Source organism: Bos indicus, chromosome 5 (assembly GCF_029378745.1).
Source record: "Bos indicus isolate NIAB-ARS_2022 breed Sahiwal x Tharparkar chromosome 5, NIAB-ARS_B.indTharparkar_mat_pri_1.0, whole genome shotgun sequence".
In the NCBI taxonomy this organism is placed as follows: domain Eukaryota; kingdom Metazoa; phylum Chordata; class Mammalia; order Artiodactyla; family Bovidae; genus Bos; species Bos indicus.
The window spans coordinates 1,648,156-1,661,418 of NC_091764.1; the positions used below are offsets into that span (position 1 = coordinate 1,648,156).

The 13,263-nt window shown below is 36.9% G+C and overlaps 1 protein-coding gene across 3 annotated transcripts in view; it reads left to right on the top strand.

Moving 5' to 3' along the window:
* TBC1D15 (TBC1 domain family member 15) overlaps positions 1–5,650 on the top strand; it is a 74,022-nt gene extending 68,372 nt beyond the window's left edge. For all 3 annotated transcript variants that reach the window (XM_070788819.1, XM_070788820.1, XM_019960182.2), the window contains 3 exons: positions 1,572–1,688; positions 2,979–3,065; positions 4,331–5,650. In XM_070788819.1, the coding sequence (XP_070644920.1) occupies positions 1,572–1,688; positions 2,979–3,065; positions 4,331–4,552 (426 nt within the window). In that variant the 3' untranslated portion in view covers positions 4,553–5,650. The remainder of the gene's footprint in view (positions 1–1,571; positions 1,689–2,978; positions 3,066–4,330) is intronic.
* The last annotated feature ends 7,613 nt before the right edge of the window (positions 5,651–13,263 follow it).

The following is a 13,263-nucleotide window of genomic DNA, read 5'->3' on the forward strand; positions in this document are numbered from 1 at the left end:
TTTAAGTTAGAGCAAAATACTAAGAATAATGTAACAAACATGCTACTATCTGCATTCAACGTATGTAATAATTTTGCCTTATTTACTTCTATCGATTTGGCCAAAAAGTTTGTTTGAATGAACTTTTTGGCCAATCCAGTAGTCTTTTCTCTTTCTTTCCAAGGCAAAAAATATTGAAAGATATAGCTTAGATCTTTAATCACCACCCCAAGCCCCATTACCCTTTTCCTCACTCTAGAGAGTATTCATGATCATGTTTTTGGTTTGTATCTTTTTATTCCATTTTGTACCCAAGGCAACTCATGATGAAAAGCAAGAAAGTATTATTTTCTTCTCATATATCTGTTAATTGTTAACAGATTGTAGTGCTTTCGAAATAGACTATCGGCATAATGACCATCTACTGCCTTATCTTTATAAAAGTAAAGGTGACAGAAACTTTGCCAAGGAAAGAATGGGGGAAATACTCTGTTTGAATAATAAGTAAACTTAATATGCAGTGAGTATCATGAGGCTTTTACACCTGGAGGTTGATTCCTATACTTTTGGAGGCTATGCTCCCATTAGAGAAGGTGATCCACTAACTGAAGGATCCCTGCTTTGTGGAGGAGCACTTTGTTTGAAATTAGAAGGAAAACTTACATGTTCTTGATCTAGAATTGTACTTTAAAGTTTATCAATTTCATTAAATTAGTATCTCAGCTTCTTTTTAAAAGTTTTCAATAATTGTAATAACTCCTTAATCTGTGTTTACCAAATAAATTAGGACTTTTAATGAACTCTTTGAGGTTAATTGCATTATAATTAAACTTTCAAAAATGGATTTAGTCTGAAAATGATTCTACTTGGTTTATTTTTAGTAAAAGAAGTAAGAACATTTCTGGTACTTTAATAATATTGTTTACATGAGACTTTGATCTTTCTAAAAAAGATAGTAAGTACATTAACCAGAGGAAATGAAGACTTTAAGTTTTAGGACATTGATTAGGAAGAAATGATCAAATGTTGTACACATTTGGGTATAAATTTTGGGTGGTTGATTCAGTTTTTGTCACAATTAGAGATATTCTGATTTATTATATAATATGTTGTTTTTATATTATATATATATATATTATATATATTATATAATATGTTTTAGAATATAGAGCTACCTCTGGATGTTTTTGATTCCATGTAGTGTATAATTTTTATTCCTATGATGTAGCTTTTCCCTCCACCCCCAGAGACTGAAGATGATTTAAAAATGAAAAACTGAAGGTTCAGAAAAATATTGAAAATACCTCTAACCCTTACACCTTAGCCATTTATAGTATTGATTAGGCTCAGTGCTAACTGTAGTCACCTAAAGAGATGTGTTTGAAATTCATCATAATTCATTTATTGTTTGTGGGTAAAAAGGTAAGACTTTCATTCCCCACACCTCATTTCTTAAGTAGAAAAAGAATGAACTACTCCATCTAGGCAACTTCTGCTTTGCATAGAAGTCACTCAGAATTGAGCATCATATCTATGAAGAAAATATTTTAGAATTGATAGAGTTTACTAAATATGTGTTCTGTTTTCTATAGGTAATGTGGACTGAACTACCATGTAAAAATTTTCATCTTCTTCTCTGTTGTGCTATTCTGGAGTCAGAAAAACAACAAATAATGGAAAAACATTATGGCTTTAATGAAATACTTAAGGTAGTTTTTTAATTTAGATTTTAATATTTTGACTCTTTCCTCTTTTTGTTGGAAAACAAACATTTCCTTGGAGTGTTGTTGAATCTCTTGAGTGACTTAAAATTTTATCAGTAGTAATCAATACTAGGACCAGTTCTCTGAGAATGACAGTTCAGCAAGTTGAACATGTTGGCCAATTATTTTTTTTCCTTGCTAATTAGAGAAACAAAGTCAACAAATGCTCTTTTATGTTGTTTACTTTTCTAAACAAAGTAATACTTTTGCTTATAACTTTGAGATAGTAAACTTGGGACAGCTGCTGGATTTAATGTTCCATAAGCTTATTATTAATAGCTGTTCCTTAGCTTTAAAACTTGAAATGATCTAATGAGGGATATATTAAATTACCTGTTTACTTGTAGTCTGAGGGTATTTTGTTTTGAGGATTTTATCTGCAGTGTAATATAACTAGTATGACACCACCCTTATGGAAGAAAGCTATGAAGAACTAAGGAGCCTCTTGATGAAAGTAAAAGAGGAGAGTGAAAAAGTTGGCTAAAATTCAACATTCAGAAAACTAAGATCATGGCATCTGGTCCCATCACGTCATAGCAAATAGATGGGGAAGCTGGCTGACTTTATTTTTTGGGGCTTGAAAATCACTGCAGATGGTGACTGCAGCCATGAAATTAAAAGACGCTTGCTCCTTGGAAGAAAAGTTATGACCAACCTAGACAGCTTATTAAAAAGCAGAGACATTACTTTGCCAGTTAAGGTCCATCTAGTCAAAGCTATGATTTTTCCAGTAGTCATGTATGGATGTGAGAGTTGGACTATAAAGAAAGCTGAGCACCAAAGAATTGATGCTTTTGAACTGTGGTGTTGGAGAAGACTCTTGAGAGTCCCTTGGACTGCAGGGAGATCCAACCAGTCCATCCTAAAGGAGATCAGTCCTGGGTGTTCATTGGAAGGACTGATGTTGACGTTGAAAGTCCAATACTTTGGCCACCTGATGCGAAGTACTGACTCATTAGAAAAGACCCTGATGCTGGGAAAGATTGAAGGAGGGAGGAGAAGGGGATGACAGAGGATGAGATGGTTGGATGGCATCACCAACTCAGTGGACATGAGTTTGAGTCAACTCTAGGAGTTGGTGATGGACAGGGAAGCTTGGCATGCTGTAGTTCATGGGGTTGCAGAGTCAGACATGACTGAGCAACTGAACTGAACTGACTGAATATAACTAGTAATAAATTGTGTAATAGAGTATAATAGTGTTTCAGTTTCAATTATTTTATTGATTTATTCTAGCATATCAATGAATTGTCCATGAAAATTGATGTGGAAGATGTATTATGCAAGGCAGAAGCAATTTCACTACAGATGGTAAAATGCAAGGTATACAGTATTTTAAGTAACGGATTTTTTTGTCTATGATTTTGGTGGATTGAGGTCATAAAATTTTTCTTTTTAAAAGAAGTTAAATTAGTAAGTTGATGGCAGACACAAAGTATTGGCTAACATTTGTTTACCATTATAGATTTACAGCACTTAATTGAAAACAATTGAATAATTATGCTAGGAGACAAACAGTAATAAGACGGAATGATAAAAGTAATGAAAACACTTTGGCAACAACAAGAGGCTGTAGAAGCATTGATATATTATCAAATTAGTGAACACAGAATAGGACCTCATATTAAATATATAATGTCTTCAAGTAAAGACAGATGCTAATCAGAAATAATTAAATGAATATTATTTGGTCAGTGTTATTACATTTATATCAGTCAAGCTCTTAATTATCTCTAAAAACAAGGCAAGTTTGAGGTGTTATGTCCTGAATTTAAACCAAAGTATTATACTTTTGGTGTATTTTGGTTTTCAGATTTTTAAGAGAATTCTTATTTAGTCTTTGTGTCATTTGTTCATGGTTCCAAATATTTATTTTGGCTCAGTTTTTTTCTTTACAATTGTATGTATTTATATACTTACGGCTGCACTGGGACTTCATTGCTGCCTGGGCTTTTCTGGTTGAGGACAGTGGCAGCTGCTCTTCCTTGCGGCTCGCAGGCTCCTCCCTGCAGGGGCTCCTCTGTTGGGGAGCTCAGGCTCTCGGACTTCTGTGGCTGCAGCACATGGGCTCGGTAATTGAGGCTCCCGGGCTCAGTACTTGAGGCGCACAGGCTTAGTTGCTCCATGGCATCTGGATCAGGGATCGAATCCGTGTCTTCTACATTGGCAGGTGGATTATTTACCACTGAAGCAGCAGGGAAGCCCTATTTTAGTTCACTTATTTGATGGCTATTCTGTTAAAAACTTGTCAGTGCTACTTTTCAAGTTTAAGGAATGTTTGTGTATTGAGGGAAAAGAATGAAAGAGAATGAAATAAATGCAAAATGTTAGAAAACAGTATGTTTGTGGGAGTGGTGGGGTGGGGGTAGAGTGGGGAGTGGCTAATTAAGAATAGAAGATCAGAAAACCACTTACTAAAAAGAGTGATTTGGATTTCATTTCGAGTGGAGAAGGAAGGTCTGAGAAGGTGCATAACAATTGCACTGTTAGAACAAATGTTTGATGATATCTTAAAAAGTAAGTGTTAATTTGTGATTACTTTTCCTCAATGGTGAATGATGATTTTATATTTGGTTCTTCTTCTTCAGGAGTTGCCACAAGCAGTTTGTGAGATCCTGGGGCTTCAGGATAGTGAAGTTACAACACCGGATTCAGACAATGGGGAAGATGAAAATACTGGCATGACTATTTGTCCTGCATCTGCATTTCAGAGTAACTTGTTACTTGTCCTTACTGCCAGTGGAGGCAGAGATGACAACCCAACAGAGATATCCATGTCCCCAAATGTCAGCAGATTAACACCTGCATGATCATTCTTTGAAGAGACACTTTGTTACAACTCTTTTTCAAGTACTTGAAAGGTGGAAATTTGAAATCTTGGTATTGATCATGCTTTAAGGTTTATGGAAAGAATGTGTACTGATGTTCTTGCATTAAAGCTTTACAGAGATTTAAACTAATTATTTTTGTAGTTACTTCTACCAAATAGCCTTTCCTTTTCAATAACATTCCTTAGTATTTTTTATAGCTAAGTACATTGTATTTTCTTGCTGATGAACTGGAATTGGAAAAATAGTACAAGTGGATGAGTTGGAAATTATGCACTTTGAAAACATTCACTTTGTTTACTCCAAGTTTAGCAGGTTTGGATTTGATGAAATGCTGAGCCTTTCTATAGCTTTCTAAGCTGAGAAGTAGACTGTGGCCCAGTGATGAAATGAAAGAATTTATTTTTCTCTCTTGTTTACAAAAATACTTAGCTTAAATATTTACACTGGTTGAATGTGATTTAAATTGGACATTTTCATCAATGCAATTTAATGTGTAGATAAAGAGCTATTTCAACCATAATAAGTGGATTGGCAGTATATTTTTTACATTGAACTTTTCTTCACTTGTATATAAAGACTGTATAAGTACTTATTTATGAGTATAAGAAAGGATAGGCATATTTTCTTTAACTGAATAAACTTGACTATTGATTTATATAACCTGATTTCACAAAGTAAATACATAGCTTCAGTATGAGATCTTTTTCAAAGCTATTTTCTTAACCAAACATTTATTTCAGGAGACTACATTCAACCCCATACCTGGTGTAATTTTCAAGTTAATTGCTTATAGTCTCATTTTACTAATAATGTTTACTATCTTTCCTAATAATGCATTAACTGATTAATCAGGTCTTTAAATTTTTATGAAATACTCTTTACCAAAAGCTTACGTCAAAAATTTCACTATACTATAACGAGTCTCAAAATAATGCTCTTTTGTATATGAATGAAGCTGTTGTTTTTACCATGCAGTGTTGCATGATTTAAGTTATGTGTAATGAACATAACTGATTCCATTTTAATTGTAATTTGTTTACTTCTGTACATATCATTAAAATAAATCTGAAGTTGAAATGGTGTTTTCAGTTAAATTGCACTTGGAAATAATCTGCTGGTTCTTCATCAGAAAAAGAAAACCCTAAGATAGACCCTAGTGCATCTTGTATTTTTATATGATTGAAACAGTCATTTGAATGAGTTGTGGAAAGAAGTGAGAAACATGACTCTTTTATAAAGAAACTTTTTATTAGCATGAAATTGAGTATAGTATTGCCTTGGAGGATACAATTATCTGAATCAGTAAAGCAACTTCCTACAAGTGAAGTTAATAATGTAAAACAAAAGTTACGTAGTTCTAAAATGGTCCACTAGATAGATTCCCAGCACCCTGCCTCCGACCCCAGAGAACTAGGGAACCAAATGAACTTTTCTTACTTGAGCTTTAACTGACAATCATGACAGTAGAACCATTAGATTGTAGTTTTTAATATCATATGTGTGTTATCTTTCATCAGTTAATAATGAGTAAGTCTATTCAGAAAAAAAAGTAAACGGATCAAAGCTCAGTATCTCCAGCCTTTCATTTCCTGCTGTTCAGGAAATTGCTGAGAACATCTTGATGTCCTTGTTCTTCCTGGACAGGGACTTTTGGGGAGATTTTTTTTTTTCCCCCAACTATGTAATGTAATGTCTACTTCAGAGTTTTAAAAAATCTTAAGACATTTAGTAAGTTTAACTTTTGTGAAGTTTTATTTTTAAAACTACTTGTTAAAAACATTTTTACTAAACATGTAATATTTCTCTTTGGACCATTTTTTATATGTAAATAATAATAATAATACAGTGCTAAGTAAAGTCTGACTTAATCCTACTCAGAACCAGCTAGCAAATAACCATGTAAACTTGAACCGTTGATATTGCTAAGATAGATATAGTTCAGGTAAGTGTCTTAGTCTGACTTTTAAAAGAATTGTTTGTTTTAATTTTCACAAGGTGCTCTGTCCTTGCCAATAACACATAAAATATTGAAAGTGAAAGTGTAAGTCGCTCAGTCGTGTCCGACTCTTTGCAACCCCATGGATAGTCCATGGAATTCTCCAGACCATAATACTGGAGTGGGTAGCCTTTCACTTCAGGGGATTTTCTCAACCCAGGAATTGAACCCAGGTCTATCCGGATTGCACGCGGATTCTTCACAAGCTGAGCCAAGAGGGAAGCCCAAGAATACTGGAGTGGGTAGCCTATCCCTTCTCCAGCAGATCTTCCCGACCCAGGAATCGAATCAGGGTCTCCTGCATTGCAGGTGGATTCTTTACCAGCTGAGCTATATTATGTGCTGTAAAAAGTGTTTTCAATTCTGATGGGAGTCTATGGGCAACCTTTTTGTATTGGAGATTTAGAGAATTGCCATTGCATATTGTATTGCTTGGCTTAAATTTTGACTTACAGTTAGGTAGACACGTCCTTAAGGTTTTTTTTTTTTTTTTTTTTAAAGTAGTTCCTTGATTTTCTAAGGTGAATTTGCCGTAGTTCTGGTCATCATTTTTAGTAAAAAGTGATGACAGTCAATTTTGACTATTTTATGTAGGTTCCTCCTCTGTTCTTAACATTTTGAAGGGAAACTTTCAGTGTCATTTTATTTCTTAACATGAAACAGGGTTAAATTTGAGATGAATCTGAAAGTTGTTTTAATCAGTATCTAATGTCATTATCCGACAGTAAACGTCTGTGCTTACTGTACTGAGTTGGCCAAAACGTTCGTTAGGGTTTTCTGGTAACATCTTAGGGAAAAACCTGAAAGGACTTTTTGGTCAACTCAGTACTTTTAAGATGAATGCTGCTGCTAAGTAACTTCAGTCGTGTCCGACTCTGTGCAACCACATAGACGGCAGCCCACCAGGCTCCCCGTCCCTGGGATTCTCCAGGCAAGAACACTGGAGTGGGTTGCCATTTCCTTCTCCAATGCATGAAAGTGAAAAGTGAAAGTGAAATCGCTCAGTCGTGTCCGACTCTGCGACCCTATGGACTGCAGCCCACCAGGCTCCTCCATCCATGGGATTTTCCAGGCAAAAGTACTGGAGTGAGGTGCCATTGCCTTCTCCGTTTAAGATGAATACTGCCATTTAAATGATAACAGTGTATTTGGCTGTCCTCCCTTTGGGTCCTTATAATATGGGAGTTTTTTAAGTTGTTGGATTTTTAAGTTGTTTAAGTTGAGGATTGCTCTGATAACAAACATTTTTATCTTTAGGTCTTATAAGTAGACTCCTATTTTTCAGGCTGTCTTAACTTAGGGCAAAAGAGTGTGTCATCCTTAGATGCAGAGAGGGGTGGGGGTGGGGCAGTGTGATTGGACATACTTCTGTAAGTTCTGGGGTATCCAAAGCACTCTTGGCACATGGGAAATTGCATTGTTAACAAACTCACTGTAAAGAAAAACAGATCGTAATCCAAATCTCTTTCTAAGAACCATCAGGAATCAGAAATGCTGTATTTACCTAATGTAGTTCAATCCCTAGAGTTAGTTGGAATACTAGAATAATAGAGTGAATGCTTCCTCAGTCGTGTCTGACTCTGGGATTCCATGGACTTCAGCCCACCAGGCTCCTCTGGGATTTTCCAGGCAAGAATACTAGGGTAGGTTGCCATTTTCTAGAGAATCTTCCCCAGAGGGGTCAAACTTGTGTCCCCTGTCTCCTGCATTGGCAGGCGGTTTCTTACCACTGAGCCACCTGGGAAGCCCTAGAATGAATAGGTGAGCTATTAAATACACTTCTCCTCAGATATCTCTCTGGTATATTGCTCTTCACATCTCTATGTACTGAAGTAGACAATGAAAAGAACAAATTCCAGTAAGCTTCGCTGTGATCAATGAACAGGTTCCTTTCAGGTTTTTTTAATTAAGAAGATGTATTAACTTCAGAAATGGGCTTTTGCTGTGACAGTCAAAAATACATATTTTTGATACCACACTAGTCTGGAGGCACCAGACCTGATGAGTTAGCCAACTGCTTTAAAAACACAGTGAGAGCTGTCTTTAAGATTGCTTTAGATGTTTTATGGCCCGATTGTACCTCACATTTTTTCACGAGTGTCACAGGATCACTTTGTAAGGCAAATTCTCCAGTGGAAAAGCCATCAAGGTACTTCTTGATGCTTAGTATTAACACTGCATGCCACTGCGCCTGGCAAGCATGGAATGCAAGATACATCCAGAGAAAATCTGAGTCACGTGCTTTTTGTTACCTGAATCAAATGTTAAATAGGCCAAATGGAGTATTTGCTGACCAGAAAGTCATTAGCAATCAATAGCATCTAACTGAAATAGATGATATAAAGACTTAAATTGTCTTCTGAGTGAAATTGTTTATTTTTTTATACTCTTAATAGAAGTAATGCTATTGTAAACACACATGCTCCTATTTCTGCCTTCCAAAGTTCATGATAAGTTCTTTCACACACGTCAGGGTGTGAAGACGTTAACCTGAAAAACAGTTTTGTTAAATTCAATTTAAATGCAATTTCTGAATAAATTTGGGACAAATATTGTATTCGCTTCTGGTTTACAGAGCTTTTAAGGATTCTATATGTAGGCTAATGAGGGGAAACCCAGTCTGATGTTTCTAGCTTCCTTCATATCCTATTACATTTTCCAGACCAGCTTTTTAACTTTTTGTTTAATACAACTTATCCCAAAATTTTATTGATTGGTGAAGATTGGGGGGAAAAGAATCAGTTTCATTGATACTTCATACAAACAAAAAAACCCTTGCTGCTTAAACTACAGCTTACGGAATGGATGGGGTCACTCTCTTTTTTTGGGATGTCTTTAAATTTTTTATTCTGTATTGGGGTTGTGACAATTTCAGGTGAACAGCAAAGGGACTCAGCCATACATATACAGGTAATGGATGGGTTGGTCTTGACAGAGGTACATCTTAGGGAAGGAATTTAAGGAATAGGAATGTTTCAACTGTAGTCTGGTGAGTTGAATTCAAGTGGCAGAATCCTGGAGCCATCTGCGTGAGCAGAATCATTTTTTCCTAACCTATTCCCTTGTTCCTGACAGGACTATAAGTGAATCATTCAAGCCATGAGAATCTATACCCCACCCCACTCTTTTTTGAACACTTGTGGAAAAGGAAACTCTTTACCACAGAAATTCCCATTTTCTTTTGATCACTCTAAATTTGATTTTGTAGTGCTTCTCACATTCCTGGGCTGCTGAATTTTCCCTATTTTCAACTCTTCAGAATTAGAAGAAGGTATGTTTAGAAGAGTGGCTCAGTGGTAAAGAATCCACCTGCCAATGTAGGAGACTCAGGAAACGGGTTCGATCCCTGGGTTGGGCAGGCTCCCCAGAGGAGGAAATGGCAACCCCCTCCAGGATCCCTGCAGGGAAAATCCTACGGACAAGCCTGGTGGGCTACAGCCCGTGGGGTTGCAAAGAGTTGGACATGACTGAGCAGCTGAGCACTGCCCGCCCCCCAAGTTTATTCTGCAAGAAGAGTTGAATAATTGTGAGCATTTTATTTGTTAGCTTTACAGTGTGGAGTGAGTCCATGAGAGTCCTGGCCTCGGGCCAGGGGGTCCCTCTTTAATCTCGTTCCATGGTTTCCTAAGTTATTCTTAAGGACTCACATTGTCTGAGAGCATCACTATGGCTTTTTTTTTTTTAAATACAGGAGCTTCTTTGTTAAACTTTTAAAAACCTTGAAGTTTTGTATACCTTATTTTTCTTGCTGTTTTCTTATTTATTTGCTATCACTGACTTAATTTCTTGGCCACAATTTAGAATAGCATAACTATGTATCAACACAAATACGAGTTCTTTTGATTGGTGGTGCTAATGGACAAATAGTACAACTAGTTTGAGGTGTTTGTTTTCTCAGTTCAAGGTGGCTTAGGGTGGGGTGTAGATGCTTGGATCATCAAGTGTTTTGTGTTCTTGCCACAGTCATGGAGTTTACCCTATAATATTCTGGGAGTCAGGTGTCAGAAAAAAATTTATTCACACTGAATGGTTCGACTAGAAAATGCAAAACATTTTCTTAACGAATGCAAAACAGAAGGGTTAAACTATTTGCGTAGGAGCACACGTTTTCGAGTCAGGTAGTCATGGATTTGAGACCTGGCTCCGTCGTCCTTAATATTGTGACCATAGTGGTTCCCAGTAAATGGAGTATATGTAAAATGTTTAGTACAGTGCCTGGCATGACAAATAAATGCTATTTTATTTGATGACAATCAGATACCTCTGCAGGCCATCGTTTTTTATTCTTAAAGCCATGTGGTCTGCTTTTCCTGCCAAAACACAGTATCCAACAGGTATGGCCTGGGGGCGCCATTTGATTTGTTTTCATTGAGGTCATTTTGATTTTAAATCTGAACTGTGTTCTGGTTTCATCTGAGCCGTTGCCTCACTGACCCCAGAATAAATCACTATTCCTTTTCTGCTTTAGTTTTATCCTTTTCAAATTGGTTTAAATGTGCTTGCCTTTTATGAGTCTCCCTTTATGGAAGTTGTCATAAAAACATGATAATGAAAACACAAATGTAAGATAGATTTCATATTTTGCTTATTAATAAAGAGAGAAGTCTCTAGTCAACCATCTTCGTCAATATAGAAAATTATAAAAAATAAAAATCACCAGACTTGTCTGCACTAAGTATTTTAGTGGTATGGGAAATTATAGTGTCTACTTGATAGTCAAAGGTCCGTCTAGTCAAAGCTATGGTTTTTCCAGTAGTCGTATATGGATGTGAAAGTTGGACTAGAAAGAAAGCTGAGCTCCAAAGATTTGATGCCTTTGGTGGTGTTGGAGAAGACTCTTGAGAGTCCCTTGGACTGCAAGGAGATCCAACCAGTCCATCCTAAAGGAAATTAGTCCTGAATATTCACTGGAAGGACTGATGTTGAAGCTGAAACTCCAATACTGTGGCCACTTGATGGGAAGAACTGACTCATTGGAAAAGACCCTGATCCTGGGAAAGATTGAGGGCAGGAGGAGAAGGGGACAACAGAGGATGAGGTGGTTGGATGGCATCACCAACCACAATGGACATGAGTCTGAGCAAGCTTTGGGAGTTGTTGATGGATAGGGAAGCCTTGCATGCTGCAGTCCATGGGGTTGCAGAATCGGACATGACTGAGCTACTGAACTGAACTGATAGTCATATGAACATTTTATCAGGAAAAAAATTGATTCCTAAGGCTGTAGCAGCTGTTTTTGGTTATGATTTAACATTAGGTCAGTTCAGTCAGACTTTTGATACCAAATCACCCTTATCCTTCATGACTTAATTCAGATTATATTGTCGGATGTCTGGCTGGTTGATAGAATATCCTTGCAAAATTTAAATCCATCTTTATCTTTGTTGAAATTTTTTTCTCAAAATGATCGTTTCTATAGTCTTTGGGTATGTTCCACAGGAGTAAATCATTTCCATTGTGTCTGCACACTTTCGTGTATTATAGTATGAGTGGACGTAGTGGTGGCCACTTGAGTTGGTATTGTTTGGGGATTTTCTTGCTGTGAGCACAAGTGCATACCTCATACTGACTATGAGTGTGTGCTCAATCATGTCCAACTCTGTGGCCCCATAAACTGTAGCCCTCCAAGCTCCTCTGTCCATGGAATTTTCCAGGCGAGAAATACTGGAGCAGGTCACCATTTCCTACTCCAGGCAATCTTCCCAACCCAGGGATTGAACCTGCATCTCTTGTGTCTCCTGCATTGGCAGGCGGATTCTTTACCACTAGCGCCACCTGGGAAGCCCCATACTGACTATCACGGCATAATCAGTTTTATGAAGACTTCTCATTGAAAGAGTGGGATCTCCTAAGATCTCATGTGAGCCTAAGACTTTTTTTTCCCATAACTGCTGCTTTAAAAAAAAAAAAAAAATCCACTCGTAGATACTTTAAGTACCAGGATATGGTTCTAGTGGTAAAGAATCTGCTGCTAATGCAGGAGATCTAAGGGACGCAGGTTTGATTCCTGGGTCGGAAAGATGCCCTGGAGGAGGACGTGATAACCCACTCCAGTACTCTTGCCTGGAGAATCCTACGGACAGAGGAGCCTGGCAGGCTCTTGTCCATAGCGTCACACAGAATTAGGAATGACTGATGCAACTTAGCATACATGCAGAGTACTAGAATAGATGACAACTTCATTAACTATGTATATGACAGTTGGTTTGTGAATATGTTGAAAAGAGAATAGTGGTATGTAAATACCTGCTTGAGTTTCTTAAATGTTAGTCATGGCAGGCGTGTTTCATTTCTTTACTGATAAATTACTACTAAGTTAAGGAAATACTTCAGCTATGGCATAAGTTTATTTTGGTGTGGTATTCATGTGGTTAGGTTGGAGGAATTAGGAATGGATGGTATAATAGTGAACAATTCCTGTCACAGAACCAAAAATGTACCCTGTAAACCCTAGGAGTCAGATGTCAATGGAAAAAAAAAAAAATCCAACCAAGGTGATCATTAGGTTGGCTGGTTTTGTGCTATGAAGTTAAGCCCTTTCTCTTGCCTTATTCAATGTGGTTTAAGCACAGAAGGCATACTATCATATTTGCTTGTGACACAAACTGGATAGGCTGAAACGATGGCTTACAACCAGAAAGACTTAAGGGAAAGAGACTTTTTGTTGATTGCCAATCTCAAAATAACCACTCTT